Below are 13129 nucleotides of genomic sequence, written 5' to 3'. Positions count from 1 at the left end.
TCTTAATTTTCTTGGCCCATTTTTATACGCCCGTTTACGGGACGTATAATGGTATACCGTTGTCCGTCCGTCCGTTTGTTTGTCTGTCCTTCGTCAACATGTCGACATTAACTCAAAAACGCTTTAACCAATTTGCATAAAACTTTGGTGAATTGTTTATATCTATTGACTTGAGCTCCCTTTCGTTTTTTATAAATTTTAGATTTTACTTTTCCGAGTTATGGGGTTTTATTCATTAAAAAAAGGGGGATTTTCCTGTTTTTGTACAATAACTCAAGAATGCTTTCACCAACTTGCAAGAAATTGTGGTGAATTGTTTATATCTATTGACATGAGCTCACTTTTGATTTTTAGCTCACCTGGCCCTTCAGTGAGCTTTTCTCATCACTTGGCGTCCGTCGTCCGTCGTCGGCGTTAACTTTTTACATTTTGAACTTCTTCTAGAGAACCACTGAATGGAATGAAACCAAACATGGCATGAATGTTCCTTATGAGGTGCTGACCTACGTGTTGTTACTTTGTAGCGGATCCATCATCCAAGATGGCCGCCAGCAGGGGACTTAGTTTAACATAGGACCCTATGGGAAATGCATACAAATGTCTTCTTTTAGAGAACCACTGAATGGAATGAAACCAAACATGGCATGAATGTTTCTTATGAGGTGCTGATTGAGTGTTGTTACTTTGTAGCGGATCCATCATCCAAGATGGCCGCCAGCGGGGGACTTAGTTTAACATAGGACCCTATGGGAAATGCATACAAATGTCTTCTTTTAGAGAACCACTGAATGGAATAAAACCAAACATGGCATGAATGTTTCTTATGAGGTGCTGACCAAGTGTTGTTACTTTGAAGCCGATCCATAATCCAAGATGGCCGCCAGCGGGGGACTTAGTTTAACATAGGACCCTATGGGAAATACTTTTAGAGAACCACTGAATGGAATGAAACCAAACATGGTATGAATGTTCCTTATGAGGTGCTGACCGAGTGTTGTTACTTTGAAGCCGATCCATAATCCAAGATTGCCGCCAGCGGGGGACTTAGTTTAACATGGGACCCTATGGGAAATACATACAAATGTCTTCTTTTAGAGAACCACTGAATGGAATAAAAGCAAACATGGCATGAATGTTCCTTATGAGGTGCTGACTAAGTGTTGTTACTATGAAGCTGATCCATAATCCAAGATGGCCGCCAGCAGGGAACTTAGTTAAACATTGGACCCTATGGGAAATACATACAAATGTCTTCTTTTAGAGAACCACTGAATGGAATAAAACCAAACATGGCATGAATGTTTCTTATGAGGTGCTGACCGAGTGTTGTTACTTTGAAGCCGATCCATAATCCAAGATGGCCGCCTGCAGGGGACTTAGTTTAACATGGGACCCTATGAGAAATACATACAAATGTCTTCTTTTAGAGAACCACTGAATGGAATGAAACCAAACATTGCATGAATGTTCCTTATGAGGTGCTGACTGAGTGTTGTTACTTTGAAGCTGATCCATAATCCAAGATGGCTGCCAGCGGGGGACTTAGTTTAACATGGGACCCTATGGGAAATACATACAAACGTCTTCTTTTAGAGAACCTCTGAATGGAATGAAACCAAACATGGCAAGAATGTTCCTTATGAGGTGCTGACCAAGTGTTGTTACTTTGAAGCTGATCCATCATCCAAGATGGCAGCCAGCGGGGGACTTAGTTTAACATAGGACCCTATGGGAAATACATACAAATGTCTTCTTTTAGAGAACCACTGAATGCAATGAAACCAAACATGGCATGAATGTTCCTTATGAGGTGCTGACCAAGTGTTGTTACTATGAAGCCGATCCATAATCTAAGATGGCCGCCAGCGGAGGACTTTGTTTAACATAGGACCCTATGAGAAATACGTACAAATGTTTTCTTTTAGAGAACCTTTGAATGGAATGAAACCAAACATGGCATGCATGTTCCTTTTGAGGTGCTGACCAAGTGTTGTTACTTTGAAGCTGATCCTTCATCCATGATGGCTGCCAGATGTGGACAATGTTTAACAAAGGACCCTATGGACAATACATACAAATGTCTTCTTTTAGAGAACCACATACTGAATGGATTGAAACCAAACTTGGCATGAATGTTCCTTATGAGGTGCTGACTAAGTTTTGTTACTTTGAAGCTGATCCTTCATCCATGATCGCCGCCAATGGGGGGACTTCCTTTAACATAAGACCCTATGGGAAATACATACAAATGCTTCTTCTAGAGGTGCACTGAATGGAATGAAACCAAAACATGGCATAAATGTTTCTTATGAGGTGCTGATTAAGTGTTGCTACTTTGTTGCCGATTTACTGTTCAAGATGGCCACCAGGATTTTTTATTAAATTACAGGACCAATATTAAACCAAATTTGGCCTCACTCATTATTAGGGTATCTGTTATGATTTTAATCTATTTTTACATGATTTCCAAAACCAAAGTAGAATCAGGTGAGCGACACAGGCTCTTGAGAGCCTCTAGTTATATATTTCAGATTTTTCGTTTCCGAGTTACAGGGTTTTATTCATAAATAAAATGCTTCGCTGGGGCGCAGCTTGATACGACCACAGAGGTCGAACCCTGAACAGTTGGGGCAAGTATGGACACAACATTCAAGCGTGATACAGCACTGAATTTGGATTGTAATTAAATATTTGACACAGCATAAGTTTCTGACACAGAATGAATGTGGTGTAAGAACTTAAAATTTTTTAATTTACCTATTCAAACCATATCATTATTATTTGCTTTTATATATAAATCAGAAATAACCAAAAAGGAAAAAAAAATCTCCCCCCCCCAATTTTTTGAACCCCCTTATGATTCATCACCCCCAAACTCAATCCCAGCTTTCCCTTTGTGGTATGGTACCTTGCAGTACAATTTCAGAGAGATCCATACACTTGAACACAAGTTATTGTCTGGAAACTAGAAAAATGCTTGTTTTTTGGTCCCTTTTTGGCCCCAAATTCCTCAACGTTTAGGGCAATTACCCCCAAACTCAAACCCAGCTTTCCCTTTGTGATATGGAACCTTGCAGTACAATTTCATAAAGATCCATACACGTACACACATGTTATTGTCATGAAACTAGAAAAATGCTTGTTTTTTGCCCCTTTTTGGCCCCTAATTCCTAAAATTTGGAGGCAATTACCCCCATAATCAATCCCAGTATTACCTTTGTGGTATGGTACCTTGCAGTACAATTTCAGAGAGATCCATACATTTGAACACAAGTTATTGTCTTGAAACTAGAAAAATGCTTGTTTTTTGCCCCTTTTTGGCCCCTAATTCCTAAAATTTTGAGGCAATTACCCCCAAAATCAATCCCAGCATTCCCTTTGTGATATGGAACCTTGTGATACAATGTCAGAGAGATCCATACACTTACACACAAGTTATTGTCATGAAACTAGAAAAATGCTTGTTTTTTGCCCCTAATTCCTAAAATTTGGAGGCAATTACCCCCAAAATCAATCCCAGCATTCCCTTTGTGATATGGAACCTTGTGGTACAATGTCAAAGAGATCCATACACTTACACACAAGTTATGTCTGGAAGTTACAAAAATGCTTATTTTTGGCCCCTAATTCCTTAACTGTGGGTACCATAACCCCCAAAATCAATCCCCACCTTTCTTTTGTGGTATTGAACCTTATGGTAAAATTTCATTGAGATCCATTCACTTAAACTAAAGTAAGAGTGCGAAAACTAATGTGTCTTCGGACGACGACGCCAGACGACGACAACGACGACTACGCCAACGTCATACCATTATTCGACCACAAAAATATTTTTGCGGTCATATAAAAAAGGGGGATTTTCCAGTTTTCAGACAAAAAATCAAAAATGCTTTCAGAAGTTCTTATGAAACTTTGGTGAATTGTTTATAACTATTGATGTAAGCTCCGTTTAGAATTTTATAAATTTCACATTTTACATTTCTGAGTTATGGGGTTTTATTCATTAAAAAAGGGGGGATTTTCCAGTTTTCGGACAATAACTCAAAAATACGTCAGCAATTCTCATGAAACTTTCGTGAATTATTTATATCTATTGATTAAAGCTTCCTTTACATTTTCATAAATTTCTAATATGACATTGAGAATTAATTGAACTTTAGTTGTTTATCAGTGGCGGATCCAGAGGGGGGCGTAGAGGGCATACGCCCCCCTTTGCTTGCACTTTTTTTTTTGTTTTTTTGTTTTTTTTGTAAAATGATTAATCAGACTAGACTTCGTGAACTTTTCCATTTTCCGCGTATTTAATTTTTATGCGACAATTCTTTACTTATAAAGATATGTTTTCGCTCGTATTTACTGTAATTATATTATTGATTATGTCAAAATCATGTGATTCGCTATGGTGGAGTTGACCAGTGCGTCGAAAAAACGTCACTCAGTCATTTTGAAATTCAAATTACAGTAACACATTGCTTAGGCTGAGGATGACAAGCATGACACCTTCAAAGAGACAAAGGATTGAGCAAGAACGTATTTATTGACTTCTATTTCACAATTCCACCGAACAGAAAGTCATACTCTATTACACTTTCATGAAAAAAAGTTCCACAGCAATATTATTTACCTACGAAAACATGTTTAACCCAACACGCCCAGCCTATTAATAACATAGCTGAATAATGATCCCCAGTCAATAAGCTCTAGATAGATTTAAAGTCTATGGTACGGACCATTTGATTTGAGGGGGCAGTCTGAGATGCTTGAGAGAACAAATTCTGACCCTGATTTTTGCCTTAAACAAAAATTCTGGCCGTATCTGGATAGAAAACAATAATCTTGTCCACTTTTTTTGCTATTAGAAACAAAAATTTCCAACAGAATTATTTAGCATTAAATGAACACGATGAATAAAAAAACTGGCGTCATTTTTTTGGGGCCGAGGGATTTGCATGTAAATCCCATATTTTACCTGAATGTCTGTTTCGTCGAACTGATAAAATGAATATTTTTTTCAAGGCCCGACTGCAACCTGCCTGCCGGGTGCGGCCTTTATGTCTCCAATTGTCGACCGTCATTTCAACCAAACATTTGGATAAAAATTGCTTGTTTGTCTTTCTTAACTCGTGTCGTGTCGGTCGTATTGTAAATTTCATTGAATAGCCCGGCGTATATCTTGTTTACAACAAGAAATCCGTGACATTATGCTAACTAAACATACAACAAACGAGAATTTTCCATGTCAATTTTTTACTGACAAGTCCCATATCAAATATATTAGTACATAGCTTTGGATCCATCCAATCATTTTATAATAGACAATTAATGGGGAGAATACGGCATCAAAAATGTCCAACCCTTACACTTTAAATATAAAATATACATGCCTTACGTCAGGAACCGTTAAAAAGTGCATTTTACACTTATTTTATGTTTTTTAGCCAAAAATTTTTTCGCAATCTTTACATAATTCTCCCCCCCTTGCCAAAATCCTGGATCCGCCCCTGTTTATAGTCTGACAACAGATTTACTAAGTATTGCGCAACAGCACAGTGTATTGCACAACAGCAAGAAATCTTTAATTGAATATAAATTCAATTCATATAACCAATTTCAAGTTCTTTGACTACATTTATTCAGAAACCTATAATATGTCAAATATTTAATACAATCCAAATTCAGACCTGTATCAAGCTTGAATATTGTGTCCATTTTTGCCCCAACTGTTCAGGGCTGGACCTCTGCGGGCGTATCCAGCTGCGCTCAGCGAAGCAGTTTATTCTATATTCTGTAAACCCCATCCAGACCAACATGTGTAAACACAAATCGTGGCTCATAATTTTTAGTTGGTTTTGTTAAAGAAGTTTCTATAAGGCAGATTGTAACTATGGTTTTTATGGCTGTAGAAAAAAATAAGTAAAGTAGATACATTAAGATTATCTGGCCCCTCCCTCTCAGTCATGGTCTATTAACTATGAAACTTTTGCTTAGTTAACATGTATTATTTTGTGATTAGGTAAGTTTATGGGGAACCACTAGTGGTATGTCAATGGTATTTGGTATTAGCATTGTCACATATCATTTCCTTGGAGATTTTTTGGCTACTACCCCTGTCATGGTCTATTGACTTTGAATATTTTGCATAGTTTACATGCTAAAGTTTGTGATTATATCAGTTCAACATAAACCACTTATATTAAGTCAATGATAGTTGGTATGCAGTTGTATAAGCATTTGCAAGTTGTTTATTGACTAAAACTTTTTCATATTTAACAAGTTAAAGTTTGTGTTTCGGTTAATTTAATGGAACTACTTACGATAACTTAATGGTTTCTGGTATGCAGTTTTATAAGCATCTGCATTTCTCATTTCCATGGAGGTTATTTGTCCCCGCACCTTCAGTCATGGTTCATTGGCTTTGAATGATTTGCATAGTTTACATGTTTAAATATTGCCATTTTAATTTCAACATTTGCATTTTACTATCAAAATTACTAAAAGCGAGACATATCTCTGTGTCAACAGTTGATATTTTATACAAATTGGTAAATTTTCAGCAAAATATTTTGAAATATTTCATAAAACAATTTTATATATAATTTTGTGTTCAAGCCTACACAGTTAAGGGTGTAAGATACAGTTACAAGGGAGGTAAAAACGTCCCAAACATATAATGTTATTTTTTACATAAGTGTGACATAGCAGTTTCCGAAGATATGTTAAAAAAATTTAGATCATACTTATGTAAAGAAGATATATTCCAAATGCTTTTCCAAAATCTGCATGGTTTTATCTTTTCAAACAAAAAGTTCGGGTTTTCTGTGTAAAGGATAGACATTTAAAAATAAAAATGAGTATAAAAAATCTTAAATTTAGACCCCAATTATTTCTAAAATTAGCACATGAAGCTATATTTTTTAGTACATATTTGAATTGATTAGCCATCAGGTAAAAAATGGCTTGTATACAATATTTGTAAAGAAATCACTGTGGGATCAAAACTATCTATGATCTTAAGGGTTAGGTCAGACTTATAGATATGATAGTAAATTGTGCCAATATGATAAGTACTGAATTTTATAGTTTATTCTTATTCTGTGCTGTCACACCACTGTCCAAGGTGAAGGGAAAGATTGAGTGCTCTCAAACATGTTAACTCAGAGTGTTCTCACAAATTTCCTATACTGTAAATTCAGAAATTATTGCGAGGTTTTTATCAATGCGAATAATGCGACTTGGTGAATATTGCAATGATAAGAACTCTCAATCTGATATCTGATACATATATCTGTATGCAGATTTTCCTGAAATTGCAATAATTAATCTCACATTTTTGTCCATTTTTCAAAAATCGCATTAATAAATGCACGCAATAAATTCTCAATTCACAGTAGCATCCTGGTAAACAGGGAATTATGAAATACCATCTAGTTACTAGAAACTATATATAGCATGACATTTAAATAACATTGTCTATAAGAAAATCATTTTGGATAGCATCACACAAATCCTGATGCTAAAACACCCTGGGAGAACACTGTTTAACCCAGCTACATTCTGTATGTGCCTATTCAAAGTCAGGAGCCTGTAATTTAGTGCTTGTCATTTGCTGTCTATCATATATTTTTATGCCCCCGCTGTAGCGGAGGGGGCATTAAGTTTTACCCTTGTCCATCTGTACGTACGTCCGTACGTCCCAAAATTGGTTTCCGTTCTCTAACTTGAGTTTGCCTCAACCAAATGTTATGAAACTTATGCACAATGCTTATTACCACAAAACACAGATCAAGTTTGAATTTTGGTGGCGTCACTTTAACCGTTCTAGAGTTATGCCCCTTTATAAATGGAAAAATTGCAAAATTTTTAGTTTCTGTTCTCTAACTTAAGTTTGCCTCAACCAAATGTTATAAAAATTATTCACAATGCTTATTACTACAAAACCCAGATCAAGTTTGAATTTTGGTGGCGTCACTTTAACCTTTCTAGAGTTATGCCCCTTTATAAATGGAAAAATTGTCAAATTTTTATTTTCTCCTAAATATCAAGTAATTTCGTTTATTGTTTTATACATACCAGTAAATCAGGCTGTTGGTTTTATCTTTTCAATTGTTTACATTTTGTCATGCCAGGGCTTTTTATACCATGCTAAATGGTATGGGTTTTGCTTATTGTTGAAGGTCAAATGGTGACCTATAGTTGTTTACATTCTCAACCTTCTGAACTCAGGTGGGTAGTTGTCTCATTGTCAATCATACCACATCTCCTTTTTTATATGATTTCATGTCCTGATTAACATATTGAATATTAGAATATGGTTTACTGTATGTATATTCAAGAACTAGGGTTTAATATTGATATTGAATATTAATTCAGAGCTTGCAGATTTTATCATTTTTTATTTCTTTGAAGAATATGAAGATACAGTAAAAAGGTTTACAAGAAAATGTTTCATAATGGGAGAACCAACAGTGGTTAGTAGTCAAATCCAAAATGAACAGGAAGTTACCAAACACATCCAAGGGGAAACAAATGATAACAGTCAAGCATGTGACCCTTCCACTTCCAGTACAAATGCTAATGGCAAAGTTAAAAAGAATGAAAAATATAAAGTTAAACTAAAAAAGAAGAAAAAAATACTTGTAAACAAATTGCCCTCTTTGGTGCAGATGATACAAAAATCGACAACAGTCACAGCCTCCACTGCAACATCAAATAAATCAGAGATCATTTCAATTGGTCCATTTCCAGTGTCTGTACTTAAAAATGGAACAGATACTGGTCAGTACCAGTTAGGACTACTACTTCCAGTTGTAAGCCAACAGGGAACCATGTCACAGAACACAGCAACAACTGGCAACACAGGTAACATGAGATCATTGTGTATACCAGTTATGAATGTTTCATCTGCACCAGGAGTTAGTGGTGTTACTGGGAAGGTTGCCTCTAGTGTTAATGTATCTGGAAACATTACAAAGACTATTAACTTATCACAAATGCAATTTTCAACTCTATTGCAAAACATGGCAAAAAATAGTCAAACTGATGATATGAATAAAGTTTCAACTTCATCAAAATCGAATGATGAAATTAAACATCAACCAAACATGGTGATAAAGGTACCTTTAGAGAAAGGCAATTCCTCCTTGAAACTCACATCAAAACAGAAATTACAAGTTCAGTCAAAGGAAATATCTCAATCACCTTCAAAAGAAGAGCCACCTCAGAAAAAAACTAAAATTGTAAAAATAAGTACAGATGGGAAAGTATATACATGTACTGACATGAAACCAGCAAATGAGGAAAACTTGAACAAAAGTGAAAATGATGATGTTATTATCGTAGATGGTAACGAAACGGATGAAAATAATAACCTTAATGACAACAGTTCTCTAAGCCAAAGTATAGAATTAGATGAAGACTGGTCTAATGAAAATTTCCAAGCTTTGGAGTATGTAAAGAATAGTGGAATGTACAAAAGTTGCCTAAAAGCTTTATGTAGTTTGGGTACAGAAGACTTCGAAACTGTCATGGACCGAATGGATGCTAATGTTTTTAGTGAGGGACCAAATCCATTTGTTAAATCTTACCATCCAGTCACAGACCCTCCTTACCCACATATCTGGTACTTCTATCATGGTATTTATCTATAGTATTACAGGTCTTTCACATCCACAGTTATTTGAACTTTTCACCTAGTTATAGAACCACCTTATCCAAATCTATTTCTTTTATTTTTCCTTAGATGGTCTGTAGCAAGGCAAAGTTTCTACCCCCAATCTAATATAAGTTCTAAATTTTTCCACTCTTTAATTCTGATCAATTCAATTTGCAGAACCTTCCAATTAGATTTACTGGGGTTTTTTGTTTGTTCTTGATATGCATGAAATATTTGTGACTGTATGTTAAACAAAAAAACAATCAGTTATTCTTTAGTGTTATGTATTTGTTCCAGATAACAAAACTTGTATCTTACTTTTAACATCAAGGCATATTCTAAACAGTTGTTTATTTTTTTATGCAGATCAAACATAGTTCATTTTTATGCCCCACCTACGATAGTAGTAGGGGCATTATGTTTTCTGGTCTGTGCGTCTGATCGTTCATCCGTCTGTTCGTCTGTCCGTCCGTCTGTCCCGCTTCAGGTTTAAGTTTTTGGTCAAGGTAGTTTTTGATGAAGTTGAAGTCCAATCAACTTGAAACTTAGTACACATGTTCCCTATGGTATGATCTTTCTAATTTTAATGCCAAATTAGAATTTTGATCCCAATTTCACGGTCCACTGAACATAGAAAATGATAGTGCGAGTGGGGCATTCATGTACTATGGACACATTCTTGTTAATCATATAAAAATTTGTCACTTATAAGCCTAAAAGTAAAGATAAGCAGTGTTATTTAAGCTTCAATCATTTGTATACAATTTACACACAGTAAAAGTATTTTTATACAGAGTTCATACAATTAAGCCCAGAGAGAAATATTTTGAGAATCTTAATAAATGAATGCATTTACACAGATAAGTAGCGGTATCTGGAAAAATCTTTTCAGAATGTATAATCATTGTGTACATACATTTACAGAGATTATTATCATAAGCTATTGCATTTTCGAAGATGAATATTTTTTCAGAATAAATTGCATAAATACAATTTAAAAAAGAAATATGTTGAATTTTTAAAGATATATGTTAGTTACAGGCATTTTCTAAATTTAGGCATTTTTTAAAATGCCTGTAAGATTCAGATATTTTATGTATTCAGTAATTTTTTCCGGCACTTTATAAAAGATGTCTGTCATCCCAAAATTAGTTTCCGTTCTCTAACTTTAGTTTGCCTCAACAAAATGTTATGAAACTTATACACAATGCTTATTACCATCAAACAAAGATCAAGTTAAAATTTGGGTGGTGTCACTTTCACTGTTCTAGTGTTATGTCCCTTTATAAATGGAAAAATTGCTAAATTTGGCGTTTCCAGACTCCAACTTTAATTCGCCTCAACCAAATGATACCAAACTCATACACAATGCTTATTACCTCCAATCACAGATCAAGTTTGAATTTTTGTAGCATCACTCTCACCATTTTAAAGTTGTCCCTTTGTAAATTGATAAATTTCTGAATTTGCCGTATATTTAAAAGCGGGGGCATCTGTGTCCCAAAGACACATTCTTCATTTATTTTAAAAATGGTTCAAGTACTACAATAATACTTTTTCTGATAAACACTTAACCCGTGAAAAACATGGGGTTTCACAAACAGCACATGCACAAATATATTCTTTTTCATGTGTTCCCAAAAGATTCAAATTAACATTAGCATACTTAGGCTGACTTTACATCTTTTGTCTTATCAGAGCATTCAACATGCTGAAGTAAATCTTTGCATGGCGGGTGATGCAAGCATAGCAAGAGATGCTTACCCTGTTGACACACCCAGTCTTTGTTATAGAGTTCATATGACTCCCTCAAATTTTGTTTCACGGTTAGCTTGTTTTGTCTCTCCTTGATGAATATCGAGGTTTAACATGGTAAACTACTGTCACCTTGATTCATCATATTGTAAAGACCCAAGAATTCCCTTTAGGCAAAAACAAAAATGCCCTTAAGGCATTGAAGATGAAGATACCCATATCTTTTGCATCACAACCAAACATTGCCTTGTATGGTGAAACCCATTCTATAGAAAGGAATCCGCTGGGCTGTGCAGGATGGATAAATTTGCATTCTTTCTGAATGGTGACACTAAATATGATGCCTCATATGTCCGTTCCGTAGGTGGCCTGTTGGAAGGCAACTTTTACGGACATAGTCACATATCCAACATACCTTCATTTCAAGTTGCAGTAGAAATTTTTGCAGAACTTATCTATTTGATTTGTTCTTGTCCTAAATATGCAGGAAATTATTTCTGAATACAAACAAACAACAATCAGACTGAAAAATCATCTTTCTTTTTCTCTTCTTCATATTACCCACTTCTGTTTTGAATCTAGATTTTCTAAAAATTTGTTTGTAAATTTTGTTCTATTGTAAAAACAATTTGTCCTTCTGGTATCATGACAAGAAAATCATTAAATTCCTATCAGAGTTAGTACATACTTAATGCAGTTTCACTAAAAAGAAACTAATTATACTGTTATTTGAAGAATAATCAATTTTAACCAACCATTAGTTATTTTCTTTGCAAGATATTGTGTTTTTGGTCATATGTATCTCAATGATATCCCTTTTCTACAAATTAACTGAAACTTAACCGGCTCTTTGTTGAATCTTGTTTCAAAATGTCAGTCATTTTATAAAATTAAAAGGTATCTTCATTCATTTTTAAATATAATGCCTGTCAAGGTTAGGCATTTTATATATATTGCCTTTAATTCAGTCATTTTACAAAATGCCTGCAACATATATATATTTTCATACTATGTTGTATTGAAATATTTTCTGAATTTTTGTATAAATATATTTTCAGAGATAAGTCAAGAGAAGAATATTTTCAGTAGAATGATGATAGTAATGAAGGACATAAGAATTGATATGATGAGGAGTCTGATGCAAGAGTTACTTGCCCATGATAGGTTAAAGAGAAGTAATATGCTATTTATAAAACAGACATATAAATAAGAAGATGTGGTATGAGTGCCAATGAGACAAGTTAACAATTATAGGTCAAAGTACGGCCTTCAACACAGAGCCTTGGCTCACACCAAACAGCAAGCTTTTATGTTTACATAAAAATAATACAAATAATTTATATTGTATGGCTGTATTTTAGCTATAAATCTTCCTGAATGTAATTTGGTCACTGGGCAGCAATATAAAAGAGAGGTAAAAGATACCAATGGGACATTCAAACTCATTAGTCAAAAATAAACTGACAAAGCCACAGCTAAAAAAGGAAAAATTACCAAAAGACAAACAACTGTACACAAAACACAACATAGAAAACTAAAGACTAAGCAACACAAACCCCACCAAAAACTGGCAGTGATCTAAGGTGCTCCAGAAGGGTGAGCAGATCCTGCTCCACATGTGGCACCCATCGTGTTGCTCTTGTAAGTACAAACCAGGTGATAAGTCTCATTCGATAGGTCAAATTCTTGGTTTAAGTTCATTTTTTTACAATCTGTTACTGA

General features: G+C 34.8%; 2 protein-coding genes across 10 annotated transcripts in view; one reads left to right on the top strand and one right to left on the bottom strand.

The window, feature by feature from the left end:
• The window catches only part of LOC127701283 (uncharacterized), a 526465-nt gene that overhangs the window by 335861 nt on the left and 177475 nt on the right, over window positions 1-13129 (bottom strand). The gene's annotated exons all lie outside the window — the stretch shown is intronic.
• Window positions 1-13129, top strand: part of LOC127701286 (uncharacterized) — a 41873-nt gene that overhangs the window by 20831 nt on the left and 7913 nt on the right. For both annotated transcript variants that reach the window (XM_052205152.1, XM_052205153.1), the window contains exons 3-4: window positions 8407-9633; window positions 12466-12582. In XM_052205152.1, coding sequence (XP_052061112.1) covers window positions 8407-9633; window positions 12466-12582 — 1344 coding nt within the window. The remainder of the gene's footprint in view (window positions 1-8406; window positions 9634-12465; window positions 12583-13129) is intronic.

This window comes from Mytilus californianus, unplaced genomic scaffold (genome assembly GCF_021869535.1).
Source record: "Mytilus californianus isolate M0D057914Y unplaced genomic scaffold, xbMytCali1.0.p SCAF_5, whole genome shotgun sequence".
Classification (NCBI taxonomy): domain Eukaryota; kingdom Metazoa; phylum Mollusca; class Bivalvia; order Mytilida; family Mytilidae; genus Mytilus; species Mytilus californianus.
Note: the sequence above shows the minus strand (reverse complement) of the source record. Positions and strands in the feature narration are given on the sequence as shown.